Here is a 10,808-nt window from a genome sequence, read left to right as displayed (position 1 = left end):
CAAAAAAAAAAAAAAAAAAAAAAAAAAATTCCTCTCACCCTCATTTACACCAGTATCAAGTTTCAGTTCTATATCACCATATTGTCTTCAGACTTAGCTTTGGCCTCTCCGTGAACTACAATTTCACCTTCTTCTCCTTAAGACTCCACCCCACCATCGACCTCATCCTATTATTGATTATATCATTTTTTCAGCCAATTTTAAAGAGTATCTTGGAAACAGTTCATGGGTGGATCTTGCGGATTACAAAATTTGTGAATTTCCCTTTTGCTGGCAGAATATCCACCTACAGAATAGTGTGAGCTTAAAGATTGCATACATACCTAAAAAGAAGCATCTTGAAGAGTGTGAACACCTGAAATCTTAACCATATCACCTCCAATCACTATCACTGAAGGTGAACTCTTCTTCATATTCTCTTCCTTTGAGACGCAAACAACTGAAACAAAAACAACATAAGATACAGTTCAGACTCATAAAATAATACTTAGCCTTGTCTTATACTAAAATTGGACCTCTGTCAAATTTTCAAAAAATCTAAAACCCCTTAATAAATTTTTCTTTTGGAAAAAATTGGACCCTATTGCTTAAAGAATTTTTTTGGATTTTTGTGATGGACCCATGGCATTTGCCTACTCTGCCATGGGGTAGAGACGGACCTGATAATACTTGCAATAGAATTTAAAAACCTAAAATTCATTGTCACACAACACAAAAATTCTGATTTCATAACAAAAAAGAAAAAGAAAAAAGCAATCATATGAAGTAAAAGGTAATACCTTTAGGCAGATTTACAATTCCACTTTGAATTGAGTTATGGGTAGCACCTGAAAAACCAAACAAAATCAAGAAGATATCACAAACTCTTCTAACAATGCACATAAACACTAAATATAGAATAATAGCACAAGAAGAATAATTTACCTTCAACAATTTACTTGGACATTGAACTTCTAGCTCATTCCATTGCACCTAAACTTGTAGCTTAATCTGAAAAATTGGAAACGATTTTTAGATTTAGTCCCCGCTAACACATAAGAAACTCTGCTTTTAGTATAACATATAAGAAGCTCTGCTTTTAGTATAATACATAAGACAGAGAGTTATGAGAAGAAGGCTTACTGTTCCCAACAGGTCACTCACATCAACATATGCAAATTCACAAAACAACAATTTCTCCTTTATAAGAATTCATCACATGCCACCTTTCACAATAATTGCCAATGTCTTTGACCACCAGACCATTAACTATATTTCTGACAGTATGCGGAACACAACATACTTAAAAAGAGATGCAAAATATTGTAAAAAATTAAAAAATCTTAGATTCGATCCAGAAACCCGCGTGTTTATCTGAATTATAAATGCTTAATTGACGATTTCACTCTTATTAATGAATTATTTTGCCTTATCTCCAATGGCATTGCAATATAATTACTTACAAAACTAATGTCTCTTTTATAAATAACTTTTCAATTAATAGTAGGGATGATTATATTTATATTCAATGATTTTTATTGATAAAATTTGTAAATTATAATCTCGCACAAATAGATATAACAAAAAAATATTATTTTCAACAATATATATGGTTTATATCACTTGGTAAAGTAAGTTTAATGTTTATATAGATTTATACTCAAAATTATAAATGATTATATTTGAATTCAAAAATCTATATTGATAGAAAATATTGAAAATTAAAATCCTGGTGGTACAAATTCTAGTATCTTTAATAAAAATGTGTTTGGACTTAATCACAGGTGCATTTGCAATATCGTAATCTACAAAATCTTGTCGATCGTTTTAATGTATGTTTTCACTAAGAATAAATATACATTCAAAGTATAAGATCAATTCCAAAAATATTGACTTGTTTTATATATGTCTACATGCCATAAGCGAAACTGTTGTTAACCCACTCTTTGTAAGTAACTAAGTATGTGAAGATGTCATGAACTTTCAAGAATAATACATGATGTAGCATGAAGTGAGAGATTGAAGGAGATTTAAACCTCAGTCAGGAGAGATTGAAGATATTGTGATGACTAGTTTTATAAGATGCATAGAATTGAAAAGTCAATCATTAAGGGAGAGACTGAAGTTGGTTTTAAAAGGATCATGGATTATAAAACTCAAATCATTGAAGATATTGTGATGACTAGTTTTATAAGATGCATAGAATTGAAAAGTCAATCATTAAGGGAGAGAAAGGAGCATGGATTATAAAACTCAATCACCAAGGGAGAGATTGTGTTGACTGAAGTTTTATAAGGTTTAGAACATGTGGTAAAAGCTCTAATAAGTGACTGTAATGGATGAGACATGGATAGAGAGATACATCATAGATGTCTCAGTGATGGTGCAACAGTTAAGACAAAGACAATGGACAGAACTGACACAGAGGATGAATTATTATTTAATACAATTGTTGTTAGAGCTGATACAGAGGAGGAATTATTAAGCTGATACAAGTACTGGTACATCAGACCTTAAGTAGCGCTTAAGCTGATACAATGATTGACACAAAGCAGAGAAGAAGATAAGATGTTGAATCAAGAACTCTGCAGTTAGATATACCAGAGGATGTATCCAAACGTTTGAACCAGTTCTTGTACTAGTCCGATATTAATACATGAAGTAGTACAAGAAGCTGAATTATAGAGTTTGAGTACAGAAGCTTGAGATCAACTTGGACAAGCCAAGTGGCGGCTGCTGAGCTAGATGAACATCTTGAATGGAAGATTTAAGATGGAATCATGAAGAGAAACTTTCCTATTTGTTGTATAATAAGACATTCCTATTTGTGGTATAATAGAAAAATTGTCAACCCTAAGGGTTGTGCAATAACAGTTAATCTCCCAATTTATATTTGTTGTATAATAGGAAAGTTATTAATCCTAGAAGTTGGGTAATTGATATAAATATCAGCTATCTTGTTGTAGTGAATTTGTTCTGGATTAGGTTTCAGGGACATAGGAAAAACTAAACCACGTTAACAAAGCTGATGCGTTATTTAGTTTATGCTCCTACAGACTCAAAGTCCATCCTACACATACTTGAGAGTTAGTCACAAATATGCGTTGTTTTCAGTATGGTGAGATATTTATTATAATCATAACGTTGATGCATGTGTGCGTCTTATTTAAATATTGAAAACAAAAAAGTATGAATAGCCAATTTTTCTATATAAAGATTTGTGCCAAATATCAAATTCATGAGGTCTACGATAATAAAGACATGCAAAGATTTATTAAAAACAAAACTGTAACAAACGTGAACTTGGTTACGGGTAAAAGATCTTGGTGTAGTCCAAGCTTTTGGATATGGTGATGGTAGACGGAAAGACATGATGTCGTGATGGTCGAAGACTCGAAGCTTCAGATTTTTCTTTAAAAAAAAAAAAAAATTTGTGGAAATAAAATAGAATAAAGAAAAAATGAAAATCTAGTAAATGCCAACTACACGAAGGTAGCGGAAGAGGCTAAAAGATACTCCATATTTAATCCAACTAGCCCTTAATTAGAATTCTAACATAAAAACTAGATTTAATCCCAGCCGTTAAAAAAATTTCATTTCCCAAATTGTTTGGTCCATCTTTGTTTGCTGTTTTGACGTTTTTTATAGAATGGGAGCGACACTTTAGGCTGTGAATCCGAATTGTTTTTTAGATGAAGTCGCTTGGATTGCTTGTTGGGATAAGGTCAAAGATGGACCAAAGAAGCTAGTGTTGGAAGAAAAAGTGAAAAAAATAAAGGTTGTGGATGAGGAACTTTGCCTTATGAGGATTGACGTACTAGCAGACATAACTAAAACGATGTTCAAACAAGACGGTGGATCAGCTTTTGGTAAGTAGATGAAACACTGGTGGTTTGTTGGTGGAACGTTTTTTACCCCTTTTTAGTTTCTTGGTAACATTGTGAACTTGTTCGTTTTGGCTTTTAAGACTTTTGTCTTGCTATGTTCTATTTTGGTTTTTTTTTTCTATCGGATGTGTGTGTTTGCTCCTTCTGTTGGATGCTTGACTGGGTATTACAAGACCCCTTTGTCTTCCTTTTTTTGTGAACTGATATTTTATGTTTTTGATATCTTGGAATGGCCTTTAAACACTCGACTCAGTAGAGTAGTTTCTGTTCTAAACATATTGAGATATAACTTTTTGAAAGCCACACGTTCCTTGAATTTCTGTACAAAGACTCACAAATGGAAAACAAGGAGGAACCAAATTGCTACTTTATAAAATAAACATAGGAAAGGCATTTCCTAGCATGAACGTGTTATGTGACCAAGCTCTTAGCGCTTAGTTCTAAGATGCTCTACATAGTTTTCTTTATATGCTTTCCGTTGTGGTCTTGTTTTTTTTTCTTGACGACTACATATTTAAAATGCTAAACTCCTCATGTAGTTTTAAGTTTTGCATAACTAGATATGATGCCTGCAATATGATATCATTCTGCATAATCATCTTGATTTCTGACTTGGATGCCGTTGTTAACTTTTTAAGCCTCAAGAGTAACCATTTTGCACAATGTGATATGTAAGGTACCAATACTCTTACATATTTAGTATTCTATAGAACTCTTAAGCCATAAAAGAGGCTTGGTTTGGTTTGGCAACTGTTTCTTGGCTTTTGGATTAATTATCCTCCTCTGCAAGTGATCACAAACAAACATAACAGATCCCAGTGGTGGTTCTAGCAAATATGAAATCATGGTTTAGGGATCTGCAGATGAACAAATCAGTGTAGTTAACCGGTGGTTGTGAATTTATACCATATATCAAGTTGATAAAACTTAAAACATAAAGACTACTTGATACAAAAGCAGAGGTCTGCAACGTGAATATATTTATAAACAAGATCATGAAATGAATAAAGCAAAAAAAGATAACGAACTGGAATAATTGTAAACTAGTTCTAATGCAATCTTCAGTTATAGGTACGTTTAACGAAGTTTCAATATCACATTCTGACTTAACAAGACCCATTGTGCTTCTTGAATATGAACAAATTAAATTAATGAAATCTTGGTTCAGATATGTGAAAATAGTCTGGGAGCAGAACCAAGTTGCTTTACTTTTAACTGGTCGTATACTAATTAATTTAGTAAAAACAATGATACATTGATGGGTTATGGGTTATAAATAGTAAATACATACCATTTTATTTGTTGGATAACAACTGGAACTCGCTTTGAATCAATTCGTTGTGCTGACTGACTTCAAACAAACGTCACAATGGTTGTAATCTCTGAAACTTCCGGCAACTCTAATGGCGGCGATCCAAACAAGAAACGTAAAGAAGAAGAGAAGAAACCTAAAGAAGAAGAAGAGAAAAGACCAAACAAGAAACTGAAAGAAAAGTTGTCGTATATGGTTTGTTTGATTTGATTTGATTACACGGGCGTGTAAAGAGAACAGATGATTATATATATAATTCGCCGATCGGTTTACAAACTCTCACTGATTGGAAACGGAAAACCGAAATTGTCGGTCCGGTTTAATAGGTTTCTGCCACGAATGTCCCACTTTTAAGTTCTCTACTAAATTATTTTTAGTCAAGGAAAACCAAAACGTTGTTTCAGCATATATATACTTACAAATTTGAAACGACGACGTTCGTTTCAGAGTAGTGTATCTCTTCATCTTCTCTTCTTCTTTGTATAAAAAATTTCTAATCAGGGTTTATCGTTTACATCGCTCTTGTCTCCCCTAAGTCCACTTGTGGAGGATAGGCCTTTTTTTTTCATCATCTGAGTCTGTTTGATTCGGTTAAGGTGAGTGACCCGATTGATTTTATATATGTATGGTGTGTTAGTCAGTTAATAATAATGCTGACCTCTTGAATCTTGTTAGCTAAGGTTTTCTCAACTTTTCCCGTTAGTTTAGTAAAGTATTTGCGCATATTTATATATATTAGGATTAGAAAGAAGGGTATCTCTTGTCTCTACCTTGTTTTGAGCAGTGAATGGTTTTACAACTCTAAATCTATGTGAATATCTTGGATGCTCATCTTCTATTCTATTAGGATGGAGGAATTGAGCCAAATCTTGAAGAACAATAGGACGGATGATCTCACTTGGTTTTGCTCTCTCTCTCAGAATCTGAACTGGTAATATATAATACAAAGCCATCAATTCTCCTTCTTCCCTCAGTCAAGCAAACATACTGATCAATGTTTTTAGTTTTTCAGGATTTGCTCATCAGCTTAAAGAAGCTAGCCATTCGACGCTCTATAATAAGTGGTCACCAAGAACTAGCTGACAAATTTGATCTTAGTTGCTCCGAGCTCTAGGTTCTCTCTTCTAACTTCCGAGACTCCCTTGCTTTTGAAAATGTTGCACTATCCAACTGAACTTGGTTACTGTCTGTTAAACACCGTGAATACTTACTTTGTGTGAAGGTGAAGCTTTTCATCTTTGATCTTATAGTATGGTACACTTCGCAGGGCTTGTGCTAATGGAGTATGTAAGAAAAAAGGTAGAAGATGATACTTGTCTTGCCCCAAGTGTTGTTCATCAACTCAGCCTTTTGGATAGTTGTAACTTGGTGGAAACGCATGTAGATGGTTCTATAGACACTGAGGAGATTCTGTCTGAAATCTGCAACAAGAATTCAAAAAAGAAATCACGGAAAAGGTTTTACTTAGTACAGAGTCTAAAGTGTTAACGCTTTGTGTATCCCATGCTTAATACTCATGCATTTCTTTCGTGTTTGAAGGAGGCGGTCCAAGTGAACCCGGCATCTCATGTCCACTGTTTTGCTCGGTTCTGGTCGGTGTGGGTCAGACTAGCTCCGAACAGAGATTTAGTTTCTTTAATTTTTATAAGATGATCTTCCCGATTATACCATGCAGTGTAGCGTATCGTTTAATATAACATCTCTCATTGTTTCTTCTGCCTCTTTCTCTTTTGTCCATGCTTGTGCTTGACATATCGATCATGTAGATCTTTGGTGTGAGAATTTTAATTTGCCGGAAATCTTGGTTCAAATTGGTACGACAAAATTGATCTTGGAACAGCAGTGTCTAGTTAGGCAGGAAATAGAGAAAAAAAATGCTATTCTCAATTGTTGTTAAGAAAACAGATCATATAGTATTATCTAAATTGTTCCGCGATCATATGTTTTGCCTCAGTTATTGAGGGAAAGATATGTGGTGACTAGTGACTACTGACTAGTCTAAGATCATGCATGTATATACCAAAACATATGCTATGTAGCCTATGTTTGCCTAGAGTAGTATTTACTGTCAATTTAAGAGAATTTGTAAAAGTCATGGAATGTGGAAAAGAAGAAGAAATAATCTATTTGCACCAAATGTATTTTCTTCAAAAAGTATGTACTTTCTTTAATTTTTTTTCTATTTTTTTTTTTAGCTCATAGGCTAGAGAAGCAAGATTTTACTGGTTGTTAAGGCTTTAGACCATCCATAGTATGTCTCGGTGAGCTCTACCCTTCGCTAGAAGCTCCACTATGAATCAATGAACATGTTATCATAACCAAGAATCACCCACCCTCAGAGAAGAAAAGAAACAAATTAAGATGATCAAGTCTCTCTCACAAACGCTCTCATTTATAATTTCGAATAGTTTAAAATGAAAATTAAGATAGATTAGGGTGAGAAGAAGAGATCAATAATAACAAAAGAAAACGCAAATGGATAATAAGAGCTCATCTCATTTCTCCCTATTTTGTTTGGTTGTACACAATTATTTTATTTATTTAATTTACACAAAACAAAGTGGAGATGTATTCTTCATCCATCATCCCACACAAAAATAGCATATCTTCTAATCTCCCATACATTCTGGTTTCTGGGAAACACTTGTAGTAAAGAAACCGATAAACTAGTAAGACCATACCATTGCTTCAGACAATTATTAATACTCCTCCTTATAATGTAAATATATATAATCGGGTATATTTCTCTCTCTCTTTCTGGATTTGAAGTAACCAACCAACCACTATTTAGTGTTCTTCATTGGTATACTAACTTCAAGGGTTTTGGTCAGCAAAAATGTCCAATAGAGAAAGAACCTGCCAAAACATATATAAAGACTTTGAATGAATGAAAACACAGAAGAAGTGGCAAAGAGCCATAATTGTATATTTGAGTTTTGAAGGAAAAAAAAAAAAAGAGTACCTCAGGGACACTGAGTTCGAGCCGGAACTTAGGACCGTCGTAGTGGTGCAAAATGGGTCGGAAAGAGTCTTCTTCCAGTGGCAAACACACTTTCCTCGTTATGGCCCTAACCTTTATATTTTTAAAAAATAAACCCCAAAATTTTGTTAGAAATCCCTAAAACACATGTAGACAAGAAGAGCTTGTAGAAACGTAGCAGTAGTATGTATAGTACCTGAGCAGGGAAGCGAGATTCGCCTGGACATTTCTTGTCTTCAAAAGCATTCAACTCAATGTTTGTTCCTCCGAAGCTAGCTGCCTGAATTTTTATTTTTAAACCATTCTTCTATAAGTATCCAATTCGTCGGAATGTAAAAAAAAAAAAACAGAAAGAAAAGATTGTGCTGTGCAAAAGAAAAGAAACCTCGTAGATTCCATGAAGTTGGTGAGTGGAGTAGTTGTAAAGAAACAGAGGAAGTCCCGGAGTTATCGCTCTCACCGAGTCCCTGTATCTTGGTGGCAACCCTAAACAAATTTCATCCCCAAAAAATAAATATCAGAAAACACATATCTATTTTATATATATATATATATATAGAGAGAGAGAGAGAGAGAGAGAGAGAGTAAAGAGATGAGGTGAATACCGAAAAGCTGGCGTTTGAGATTCTCTTCCATGGTATCGTTGTTGCAGACAAAGATGTAACCACCAATGGTTTCGTTTCTTGGCAAAGCCTCTGCTGGAGGAAGAGTCTTAAACCTCTTGTCCAAACCATTATTAATCTTGTCGTCTTCGTTCCTCTGGCTATTGTTCTTCCTGTTCTTCTTCCCACCTTTCTGAACCTGATGATGATGATTAGGATGATGATGATGATCTTCATCGACTCCTTTGTCCTTGTTGTTGTTGCCTTGCTTTATAAGATTTACGTTATACCCGTACTTGTTCATCGACGTGTAAACACCTTTGTTGAAGTCTCCGTTAACGGCGCCTGACGGTGGTGTGTAACCGTTAACGTTGACGTTGACTGACTTGAATTTCCAGGTGTCGTTGAACGGAGAGTTGAATCTGTCGATTGGGTTCAAATCGACGACAGCGGCGGATTTCGATCCCACGGGTCCGAAACCCAAACCCATGTTGTCGTTGTTTGGACCAGAAGATGACTTCCAGCTCCAGTTGGAGTCGGAACCAGTCTTCTTCTTCTGATTCTGGTTCAGATAATAGTCGATCTGGCTTTTGTNTGTGCTGTGCAAAAGGAAAAGAAACCTCGTAGATTCCATGAAGTTGGTGAGTAGAGTAGTTGTAAAGAAACAGAGGAAGTCCCGGAGTTATCGCTCTCACCGAGTCCCTGTATCTTGGTGGCAACCCTAAACAAATTTCATCCCCAAAAAATAATATATCAGAAAACACATATCTATTATATAGAGATTTGTGAGAGAGATTGTGAGAGAGTAAAGAGATGAGGTGAATACCGAAAAGCTGGCGTTTGAGATTCTCTTCCATGGTATCGTTGTTGCAGACAAAGATGTAACCACCAATGGTTTCGTTTCTCGGCAAAGCCTCTGCTGGAGGAAGAGTCTTAAACCTCTTGTCCAAACCATTATTAATCTTGTCGTCTTCGTTCCTCTGGCTATTGTTCTTCCTGTTCTTCTTCCCACCTTTCTGAACCTGATGATGATTAGGATGATGATGATCTTCATCGACTCCTTTGTCCTTGTTGTTGCCTTGCTTTATGAGATTCACGTTATACCCATACTTGTTCATCGACGTGTAAACCCCTTTGTTGAAGTCTCCGTTAACGGCGCCTGACGGTGGTGTGTAACCGTTAGCGTTGACGTTGACTGAGTTGAATTTCCAGGTGTCGTTGAAAGGGGTGTTGAATCTGTCGATTGGGTTCGAACCGACGAGGACGGCGGATTTCGATCCCACGGGTCCGAAACCCAAACCCATGTTGTCGTTGTTTGGACCAGAAGATGACTTCCAGCTCCAGTTGGAGTCGGAACCAGCCTTCTTCTTCTGATTCTGGTTCAGATAATAGTCGATCTGGCTGTTGTTGTTGTTCTTGTCGGCGATGTCTAAGTTTCGACGCTCTTTGAAGACGGAGTTGGTGCTCCAGATCGACTCGTTGAGCGACAGGTTCGCTAGATTTGGTGTCTGAACTCTCAGCTGGTCGCTGAACTGCCAAAAAGATTGCTGATTGCTGTTGTTGTTGTTGTTATTATTCTCCATCTTCTTCTTCTTCTTCTTCTTCTTCTTCTCTGTTTGATCTTTAAAAAAGAAAAGAAAAAAAAATCTGATTTTTGCGATCTGAGATTATCCAAAGTTGAATGAAAGCTTTACGCGATCTTTTTGGGTGAAGGTTTTTGATGAAGTGTATTTGGAGATCAGGGGTTGGTTTTTTAAGTAGAGGAAATTGGTGAAAATTGGGTGAGAAAAATATATATATATAAAAAAAAAAGAAGAATGAAGAAAAAAGTTGTACGCTTTTAATTGGAGCAACTTTGTCATCCAGTAGAAATTTCCAGGAACGTCACAACTCACACAACCCCCCTTTTTTTTTCTTTTCTTTTTGGCTTTCAAAGGTTGCGTGTGAATCTGACAAAGTGGATTAGTAAAAAGTAAGTTTATTAAATATGGATAATAACTACTATTAAATAGTACAAGGTATACGTAACTCAAAAAAAAAAAAAAAAA

General features: G+C 35.3%; 1 protein-coding gene, 1 long non-coding RNA gene and 1 pseudogene across 3 annotated transcripts; 1 reads left to right on the top strand and 2 right to left on the bottom strand.

Annotated features, from left to right (window-relative positions):
- Positions 4,145-5,774, bottom strand: LOC104719877. Its single transcript, XR_002033787.1, has 2 exons — positions 5,158-5,774; positions 4,145-4,723 (listed from the first exon to the last, which is right to left on the bottom strand). It is a non-coding gene; the product is annotated as an uncharacterized LOC104719877 (long non-coding RNA).
- LOC104719878 lies at positions 6,027-7,884 on the top strand (annotated as a pseudogene).
- On the bottom strand, positions 7,657-10,543 carry LOC104719879 (GATA zinc finger domain-containing protein 14-like). Of its 2 annotated transcripts, XM_010437865.2 has the most exons (6): positions 10,166-10,541; positions 8,764-9,354; positions 8,544-8,644; positions 8,355-8,438; positions 8,141-8,251; positions 7,692-8,034 (listed from the first exon to the last, which is right to left on the bottom strand). In XM_010437865.2, the coding sequence occupies exons 1-6, from the start codon at positions 10,341-10,343 to the stop codon at positions 7,993-7,995; spliced, it is 1,107 nt and encodes a 368-aa protein (XP_010436167.1). In that variant the 5' UTR covers positions 10,344-10,541; the 3' UTR covers positions 7,692-7,992. The 2 variants fall into 2 exon arrangements, with proteins under 2 accessions (XP_019086827.1, XP_010436167.1); XM_019231282.1 differs by lacking the exons at positions 8,544-8,644; positions 8,764-9,354 and adding an exon at positions 9,381-9,481 and having other exon boundaries at positions 7,657-8,034; positions 9,587-10,543.

Source organism: Camelina sativa, chromosome 10, assembly GCF_000633955.1.
Source record: "Camelina sativa cultivar DH55 chromosome 10, Cs, whole genome shotgun sequence".
NCBI lineage: Eukaryota > Viridiplantae > Streptophyta > Magnoliopsida > Brassicales > Brassicaceae > Camelina > Camelina sativa.
Note: the sequence above shows the minus strand (reverse complement) of the source record. Positions and strands in the feature narration are given on the sequence as shown.

Coding starts and splice junctions, on each gene's coding strand:
- LOC104719879 (XM_010437865.2), bottom strand. CDS start 10,343: ATGGAGAATAATAACAACAACAACAACAGCAATCAGCAATCTTTTTGG. Junction 8,252..8,354: donor AATCTCGCTTCCCTGCTCAG/GTACTATACATA, acceptor AAAAATATAAAG/GTTAGGGCCATAACGAGGAA. Junction 8,035..8,140: donor TCGAACTCAGTGTCCCTGAG/GTACTCTTTTTT, acceptor ATGTTTTGGCAG/GTTCTTTCTCTATTGGACAT.